Source organism: Adiantum capillus-veneris, chromosome 4 (assembly GCF_014529385.1).
Source record: "Adiantum capillus-veneris isolate H3 chromosome 4, ASM1452938v2, whole genome shotgun sequence".
In the NCBI taxonomy this organism is placed as follows: domain Eukaryota; kingdom Viridiplantae; phylum Streptophyta; class Polypodiopsida; order Polypodiales; family Pteridaceae; genus Adiantum; species Adiantum capillus-veneris.
Window position 1 is genome coordinate 165,609,685 of NC_140934.1, and position 9,345 is coordinate 165,619,029.

A 9,345-nucleotide genomic window follows, 5' to 3' on the forward strand; every position below is an offset into this window, starting at 1 on the left:
CTCCACATTCAATGAAAAGCTTCTTGGCCTTGCTCAAGTACAAAGTCTGATAGGCATCGATTCATGCTTAACGTTTGCAAGAGAGATAGTGACAAGACACATCTAAAGTCATTTTTGCATGACGGGACAAAAGAGCATGGAGACAATGGTGGGCTAAGATGAAGAAAAATGATTTGTAGAATTTTCCTTAACTACATGGAAGAGTGTATAACGATGGTGGTTATGTGGAGGTTCTTCAATTGGAGGCATTCTGAGATCAATGATGTTTTCCACTGTCATGAGCACATACATATGGTTGATGTGCAATAATGCTTACATTGCTAGCATGTTTTCTTATGGTATAGTTGCAGAAAGTCCTCACATGCTCCCAAGAGTAGCTAAACAATATTGTAAGCATGGGTAAGTGAAGATCGTAAGTTTGAATACTTGCAAATGACAATGCATTGACAAAGCACATAGAAAGTCTCAATCTGCTATTAAAAAACCAGGATGTTCCACATATAATTATAGAAAGAGGAATGCAAAGGATACTTGCATGTTTTCAAAAGAAAAAACATGAAAACGAAACAGCATATGAGAAAAACAATCATATAAATATGATTAGATATGTCAACTACATAAATTATAACCCTTTTATGGGTTTTTAGCGGGGTATAGTGACTAAATATTAAAATCCCAAGGCAGTAGTATACCATACACAAAATTGGATCAAAGCAAGAAAAGAAGCTTTGATGAAAGGAAGCACAAGCACACTCTTTCTTTCCTTGCCTCTCTCTTCAACGGCATTAAACTATTCTCTTCCTTTCAATGTTTCTAGCCATGCAAGAACCCAAGCGTGGCTGGTTGAAATATAAACATAAAATAACCCACAAGAGGTAAAAATGATAATGGATAGATTTGTAAACCTACACAAATGATTTCTCATCATTTTTTTTGCAAAATAAACTCATTCAACATATATTTTTACAATCACAAGGTATCTAAAGAGAGAGAGAGAGAGAGAGAGTCTCTTGAACCAATCACAAGGTATCTTCGCCAAAGAGAGAGAGTAGAGAGAGAGAGAGAGCAGGTGCTAACTTCGTACCCCTGTAACACGTCTCCAGTTCAAAACTTGTCCGATCGACGTGAAAACTTCTCCCCAACACCCTAGTTATCAAAAGAGTTCGAATTTCGGACTCTTTTGGGCTGTTTGTCTGTTGTAGCGATATCACGACGATGGTGAAGAAGAGCAAAAGTATGGCCCGTCTGAGCATTCCTACCGTAAAGGGTGAACTCTTCTCAGGTCTAACAATTTGGGCTTTTTATTTTGAGTGCAGAGAGCAAGAGCAAGCGAGTGCCTTTGCGCAAGAAGTACAAGATTCTGAAGAAAGTGAAGGAGCACCACAAAAAGAAAGCCAAAGAGGCTAAAAAACTCGGCAAACGCAAGCAGCCAGTGACGAAGGATCCTGGCATTCCCAATGCATGGCCCTTTAAAGAGCAGGAGCTGCAAGCTCTTGAAGCGCGGCGCGCTCGAGCTCTTGAGGAGATGGAGCTGAAAAAGCAGGCAAAGAAAGAAAGGGTTAGTATCCAGGACATTACCATTTTACTCTCTGATTACGAAAGTGGAGTGTTTTGTGGAAAATTATGTAGAGTGCATTTTGTGGAAAGTTTCTTTTTGTGTCCTTTACTTCTTTATGAAATGAAGAAGGGCTCGTCTTTCATGGCGCATCAATGGGAAACCTCTTATATACATTGACAAACATCTAGGTCAAATTAACCGATTGATCAACAGAGCTATAAATAATTTATGTTGAGTTTTTTCATCTTGAAATGAAGAAGGGCTCATCTTTTATGGCGCATCAATGGGAAACCTCTTATATACATTGACAAACATCCAGGTCAATCTAACCGATTGATCAGCAGAGCTATGAATAATTTATGTTGAGTTTTTTCATTGTGAATCATTGCGTAAAGGATCCTTGAAATTTACTGTAAACGAACTGATTATTGTGATTCATCGATGGAAGTGGGCATATCAGATGGTCTCCTCAATATGTTCATGCCAAAATTCTTGGTAGAAAAGCGTCTACAAGGAGCATATGACCCATCATTTGTTGGTGGTATTCATATACTTCTCTCGGTGGTGCTTATCCTCCGGCTACTTTGGCGTAGAGATTGACATGGACCACCTATCTAAGGAAAGTGTATGTGACATGGATGTGAATAGATCAATTGCGCCTCTGCTCTAGACGCAGAAACCCAACCCTAAAACCTGTCATAGCACCAAGACCTCAACTCAACTAAAAACAATCGAGTGAACTTGATATAACATTGAATGGGACTTTTTTGTTACATGGACATACATCTCAAACATGGGTGGCATTGGAACAATTGTTTGATTCCTAATGGTTGACACAAGCATATGAGGCTGAGATTTTGATTGCTTGGAACCACTTGGGGATGAAAGAATAATTTCAATTGTGCAACCAAAGGTTTTGGGATACGTATTTACCATTACCTTCTTTCAAGATGATCAACTTTGAGTAGATTCCGCTGTTGGTTACCTCTCGAGTTGCAAAATTATTGCCTGAAGCAAAACGCCTTTAGCATAGGGGGGATGGTCAGTGTGGACCAACTATTTTGATGATAAACCCAGAAGATGAACTTCAAAACTCTTGCCGCTCCCTAAGCAAAGAGACTCCAGTGAAGCCCCCTTGCCTAACCCTTTTGAGTGCACCATTTCGTTTCTCTGTTTTGTTGGAGGAGAAAGCGAGTATTACCAGTTGAGGTCGGCTGCTCCATGCGACTTGAGTTATTTGCAAGATTGTTGGCATGTGCCCTAGTAGAGGGGAGAGTCGAGATAAGATAAGAGATGTGTAGATCTTGTGCCACGGATATTATCAGCTCGAGCTTTGAGTCCAGAGTTGTCTGCTTCCCTAGCGTGCGTCGGGAGTACATCCCCTTTTTATGTTGGATTGGTGCCATTGGTACTTGCGTTGCTTTTTGATAGTTTCGGTGTACTGAGACATGAAACTTTTTGTGGTTTCGTTCGTTTTAGGGTGTCGAGGTTTTGAAACGTTTTGTTTCAGTGCAAGAAAAAAGCGAAACGGGTTTCGTAATAATATGTTTACAATTATTTATTTATATTTATATTTAAATATGCATACATATATCTATATATGTATGTGTGTATGTACACAATGCATACATATATCGATATATGTGAATGTACACATTCGAATCGATACTCATAAACACGCACATATTAGGTGTATGCATGCATGTAAATGTATAAGTACACACACATACCTACGATCGGAGAGACCAAGGAAGATAGAGATAGAGAGATTGAGTGCCCATTGTCTTGGAAGCTTGAAAAAATTAGAAAGTAAATATCAATTTTCTTGCATGAGAAAAAACCCAAATCTATTCTTTTGCTTGTGTCTACATACATTCTCTATTTTTGTATCATTATGTCGCTTAATTAGTGGAATACTAGCTCTTGTTACCAAGGTTTAAACCTCAAAGTCTCAACTATTTCAACAAGTTTCAGGTTTCGGTTGTTTTGCCGAAATGTTTTGGAGGTTTCGGGGTTCGGAGCTGCGAAATGTCTGACCAGAAACAAGTTTTATGTTTTGGCCATTTCGCCGATTCCCGAACTGTTTCGCGCATTTTGGGGTTTCAGAGTTGTGAAACACGTTTTTTATGTCACACTGGTTTGGTGGTGCAAGAATTCTAGCAGTGTAGGTTTTTGTTCAAAAGCCTTCTCTTTGTATCAATCAAATTTTATTTAAGGTTTTTAAATAGGCTGAGAAACGAAAGCTCGGGTTGATCAGTGAAGGAGAACCAGGCCTTACTGATCTGGCTCAAACGGCAGCTAGTCAAAGCTTAGAGTTTGATAAAAAGAGCAAGCCCAACAAGGATGGCACGATCACTCATGGCAAGTTTTATATTCAGTTTGGTACAAATTTTGTACCTGAATTTTGTTTAGTTTTGTGTGTATTTAGCTGTTTATTCTTCACAGATGGTTCTCAACGGTCCTTTTATAGAGAGCTGGTCAAGGTGATCGAAGCATCAGATGTCATAATTGAAGTTCTGGACGCCAGAGATCCTCTGGGAAGCAGATGTAAAGATATTGAAAGGCTTGTAGTGACGGCTGTTCCAACAAAGCATTTGATTCTGTTGCTAAATAAGATTGGTAATTTTGTTTACTTCTCCGGTTGTTTCCTAAATTAAGAGATGCTTAACCTGCTTTTAACTGGTTATGCTTTGCAAACAGGTTGCTTGTATATTTTGATGCCTCTTCTGCTTGCATCTTGTTCAGAAGGATTCTGTGTGTGTCCATAGGCATGCATTGATATTGTTATGCTTGAGCAACTCAATAGAGCTAGCTCATACAGCAGTCCTGATTTTAAGGCATGCATTGGTATTGTCATGCTTGAGCAACTCAATAGAGCTAGCACATACAGCAGTCCTGAATTTGGGTGGTGCATATCCATTGTTGGATGCAGATTTGGTCCCCAAAGAAGTTGCAGAGAAGTGGCTCAATTATTTAAGGGAGGAGCTTCCAAGCGTGGCCTTCAAATGCAGCACTCAGCAGCAGAGGGCTCACCTAGGTCAAAAACGAAGTTCGAAGGCTGTCAATGGAGGAGATTCTACAAGTGAATGCCTTGGAGCTGAAACCTTGCTTCAGCTTCTAAAAAATTACTCCAGGAATAACAAGGTGGTAACCTTGTTATGAAAGGTTGAATTAGTAAACTTAGCTACCCATTATTTTTGAATCGTGGGTGATCTTTGAAGTCTTTTTTTACAGTCTCACTCGTGTCTTTCGTTATGGCAGCTTAAGACAGCCATCACAGTTGGTGTCATTGGTCTTCCAAATGTTGGAAAAAGCAGTTTGATAAACAGCATGAAAAGAACAAGGGCTGTGAGTGTTGGGTCTACTCCTGGCATAACAAAAGTTTTGCAAGAGGTGCAGCTAGACAAGCATGTGAAGCTTCTGGATTGCCCAGGGGTGGTAATGGCCAAGGCAAGTGAGAATGAAGAGGCTGCGGTTTTAAGAAACAGCAAGAGAATCGAGAATCTGCAGGATCCTTTTGGCCCAGGTATTCTCTTCTTGCTACTTGTTCAAGATAATTTTGTTTCTTGCTACTTTGTGTAAGGTTTTGAGAGTAAAACAAGAAGTGGATCTGCAAAAGGTCAAATCTGTTTGTGTGAAGATTTGGGGGAAAGAGTCCTTTGCTAAAAAAGCTTAGCAATCTATGCCTACAGGTGGAAGGCCCAAATCAGTACAGACATTATTAGTGATGCTCAGATTGGGGTAGGCCTGAAACATGTAGTGAAAGTGAGACTACATGAGATGGCCGCTAAGCTCAGAATGTTGTTTTTGTAAATTATATCAGGTAGTTAAGCCAGAGTTTCCTGTTTTACTCTAAAGCTTCAACAAACATAGGAACAATAAGCCCCTTTTAAGAAACCCAAAATTGGGTGGGCTGAAACACGTTTGGGGAACGGGCATTGAAAGGAAGAGCCTTCTCTAGACACTACACTAAATAGTTGAGCAGAGTTTGCTTTTGACCGTTCACTGACGATGTAACTGAGCATTGAGTTATAAATCATTTGCAAACTGAAGATATAAAATAGTTAGTAATTGTTTTTGCGAAGGTGAAGAACGGTGTAATGAACCTTTGCTCTCTCTCCACCAACACTTACACCATCCCTTGATCTGCTCTTTGGTCTGCAGTGAAAGAGATTGTCAAATTATGTCCTCCAGAGAAAATCATGTCTATCTACAAAATCCCAAGGTTTGACTCGCCAGATGAGTTCTTGCAGCAAGTGGCTCAAGTTCGAGGAAAGCTGAAGAAAGGAGGGGGGCTGGACCTTGGTGCTACTGCTAAATTGGTCCTCAAAGATTGGAATCAAGGTACTTTATAATCAATTATTTACTCGAGTGAATCTAATATAGGGATCTTTTTTGCGCAAAAAAAATGATCTTGAGTGTCTCAACAAGTCTGATTAAGCTCAAAGAATTGTCCTCTGCATGTAGGGAAAATTCCACATTACTGTATGCCCCCAACGAGGCCTCAACACGAGCAGGTGGACACTGCGATAGTATCGGAGTTTAGCAAAGAATTCAACATTGAAGATGTATATCGAGATGAGAGATCAACGGTGATATCTAGCTTGCCTTCACTGATGGAGAGTGTGCATTTTGAACTTCCACCAAATGCTCCTGTATCAATGGAGGTACCTGATTCCAAAGTAGGTGTTTTCTTTTAATAATGCAGTGGTGCTAGTCTTTGTGCACATTGTCGAGTCTATGTGAGTTGCAGCTTTTTGGTCTTTGACAACTGAGGAATGCCTTATTTTGAAATTCTGGAATTGGGCTGTTGTTGCCCATTTGGCAGATGGACGAAGAGGAAAGTGATGATGGAGAGGAACCTGCCGAGACTTTAGCGGAAGCATCTGATGACATGGACCTGTCTGAAAACCTTGTCACTAGTACGAAAGAACGTGGTGCTGTCTCCCGTCAAAATGAAAAGCTATATAATGTTGAAGGTATCTTTAATCCTCGCGTGGCTCGGGCAGAAAAGAAGCGCAGAAAGAAGGCTTCTAGAGCTGCAGAAAGGAATGATGACAGTGGTAGTGATTATGATTTTGAAGTTGACTATAAGGAAGACCAAGATGGTAATGGTCCTGAGTCGATGACTGGAATACAATAAAATTGTAAATGCATGTTATGCCACACCTATGGTTTGTAGGTCTGTTGCAGTGCTTGATGGATTTAGGTTCCATCAGCAGGCTTTTCTGGTGCAAAGATCCATGTAGGCATTGCCTCGGTAGCCAATTTTGCTTTTGGGAATCTTCATTGTTCCGATACCAATATTTTATATTGGGTCAAAGCTTTTTCTGTCTCTCTCTCTCTCTCTCTCTCTCTCTCTCTCTCTCTCTGTTTCTGGTCTCATAGGTCACTTTGGCCTTTTGAAGACGGTAATATAACATTTCTATTTCTATTTCCCAAGTGTGGTAGATTGGTTATGCCATTTTCCTCTTGAATAACAGGTCTTGAGTTCTACTCTCCTCGTCGGATAGATATTTAAGGTCTCTTGGGATAGTTTCCTACGACGTTAAAATACTATTCTTCTTCTTCTTCTTCTCTCAATTCGCCATTCAGATTGTCTACTGTGGGCAGAGCGGCCTGGATTGACCAGAGACACCAATGTTTTTCCCTCTAATCCACAGTGACACCTCGAGATGCTTTTAGTTACGAACCAGGGTCCAGGCTATGCTTGTTCTGCTTGTTGCTGTGTTTTTTGTCCTTGTTTGGCATTGTCGTATTTGCATTCAGAGGTAAGCAGATGCCTGGAGTTATGCTGAGAGGTTCTCTCATCTCGCAAGTGGCAGTATTAGGTTGTCATCATAGAGTTTGTGTGTTTCTTGTAACATGAATAGTGGATTGCTCGCTTCCAGCAAAAGAATGCGCACCATCGAATAGGTGCTCCATATGAACAGATCTCTCTCTCTCTCTCTCTCTCTCTCTCTCTCTCTCTCTCTGCAGATGCCCTATAGCTCCAGGATACGAGGCCCGAAGAGTACATCACAGGATATCTGTGATAGAGTACTAAGACATGTGCATAAATAAGGGTAGACAGAGCGAGCCTTCTCAGACCTTGCCACTATGCTTGCCAGAGACTCTTCACTCCCTACTGACCTATGCATGCCATACTATACCCCCCCTTTGATACCGGACGGAGCTAGCTTGCCTTTGCATACCATGTTTACTTCCCTGTGCACATAGTTCAACACTCATCAGAGCTAGAGCTCAATCCCTCTCACCGCACATGTACATAGTTCCACACCCATCAGAGTTGGAGCTCAATCCCTCTCACTGCACATGTGCATACACACACCTCCATGTTAGTCTATTGGATTTGGTAGCATGTTTATCTTTAGCACTTTTGTTCTATTTGTTGGTTTTGCAGAGAGGCGATCTGCTGATTCTGTCAAAGTGGTAGGGAGAGTTCAATGATGTTCTCCATGCCTTGGCCAGACCACAAATCTTGGGGAGGATGGGAAACAAATTGAAGGTCATGAACTGACCCTGGAGAAGTTGGGAGCTATTGTGTGCTCGATGTCTCCATATATAAACCAAATGAAGGGTATAAGGACTAAGTAAAAGAGAGGAACAACATCAACACCCTAAAGGGGGAGAAGTTTGAAGTACCATTGACAAGTGCCATGTCAATTTGCCTACTCTTACCAAAACACAGAAATCCAATATTATGTAATGGCAAAAAGAAACGGTAGACAAACCATCCATAAATCCTAGGCTTCACTAACACACTTTGCAAAAAATGGCCAAAAGTTGGAGAAGAAGCCAATGGTATGGTGTTTGAACCAAAAAGCAAAAGGAAAGATTAACTACTTGGGCTGATCTGAAGACATTCAACCACCACAATTACTTTTGTTATGAGTCCTTTACGCCATCTCTTGTTCCAATTGCCTAGGGTGTAGTAATCCTTGTTAAAGCTACACATTAAGAACCTTGATCTTCATTTGGTAGATGCTTGAAAGAGGGGAACTTCCAAAAAGTGGCATTGTTTGAATGCCAAAATCCTACAAACTCTCAAACAGCCAAAACTTTTTGTCCTCCGGAAAAAAACCTCTTTGGAAAGAGTTTTCATGTATAACCCCTTAAAATAGATCCCTTGCATCCGAGGGGCTTACAAACATGAAGCATATGGTTGCAAGTATAGATTGTTCTACATGACTATTAAGTTGGATTCTATACTATATGTACTTGGACATGCTTTTGTAGAATCTTAGGGTTACGTGGGGATGACTAGACTTCATCACTAGGCCGCGATTGTAGACCAAGAGATTTCATCTCAAAAGTTTAGGAATAGAAAATGAAAGGGGAGTGGAGCTCGCTTTAATGGCATAAAGAAGCCCTAGAAAGACACATCGACACAAGGTCAACTGATCTGTTTATGAATATAGAGCATACTCCTCCATTGACTCCTAACAATAGAAGCTTCTTTAGAGACACACATAGGTATATGCACCCCTCCTGCGAGCCCTATTGAAAGACTTCTACTCTGCACTCGTATCCGTATATACACAAGAGGTAATAGAAAAACTTCATCAAACCTTCAACATAGAGGTTTTCAACAAGGAAATTTTAATTCCCCCATACTTAGTTTACATATGCATGTACATCCACAAAAAGCGACATAAGCGTCTTATAGGCAGAGAAAGGAAGCAACAATGGGGAAAATTCCTCGAACTCAAAGTTAGTGCTTGTAATGATTGTGCTACAACAAGCAACAAAGGCAGCTTGAGAGGATTAGAGAGATTAGAGACAAA

At 40.6% G+C, this 9,345-nt stretch overlaps 1 protein-coding gene across 2 annotated transcripts; it reads left to right on the forward strand.

Annotated features, from left to right (window-relative positions):
* The first annotated feature begins 1,080 nt into the window (after positions 1 to 1,080).
* Positions 1,081 to 6,893, forward strand: NSN1 (GTP-binding family protein). Of its 2 annotated transcripts, none has more exons than XM_086511393.1 (9): positions 1,081 to 1,234; positions 1,317 to 1,558; positions 3,787 to 3,919; positions 4,004 to 4,177; positions 4,491 to 4,702; positions 4,820 to 5,084; positions 5,723 to 5,902; positions 6,026 to 6,240; positions 6,387 to 6,893. In XM_086511393.1, the coding sequence occupies exons 1-9, from the start codon at positions 1,216 to 1,218 to the stop codon at positions 6,699 to 6,701; spliced, it is 1,755 nt and encodes a 584-aa protein (XP_086367519.1). In that variant the 5' UTR covers positions 1,081 to 1,215; the 3' UTR covers positions 6,702 to 6,893. The 2 variants fall into 2 exon arrangements, with proteins under 2 accessions (XP_086367519.1, XP_086367520.1); XM_086511394.1 differs by having other exon boundaries at positions 6,026 to 6,225.
* Positions 6,894 to 9,345: the final 2,452 nt, after the last annotated feature.

Bases quoted from the DNA above. Each gene is read 5' to 3' on its own strand.
- NSN1 (XM_086511393.1), top strand. The intron at 4,178-4,490 runs GTAATTTTGTTT...TGTTGGATGCAG, and splicing joins TCTGTTGCTAAATAAGATTG to ATTTGGTCCCCAAAGAAGTT. The intron at 6,241-6,386 runs GTAGGTGTTTTC...CCCATTTGGCAG, and splicing joins TGGAGGTACCTGATTCCAAA to ATGGACGAAGAGGAAAGTGA.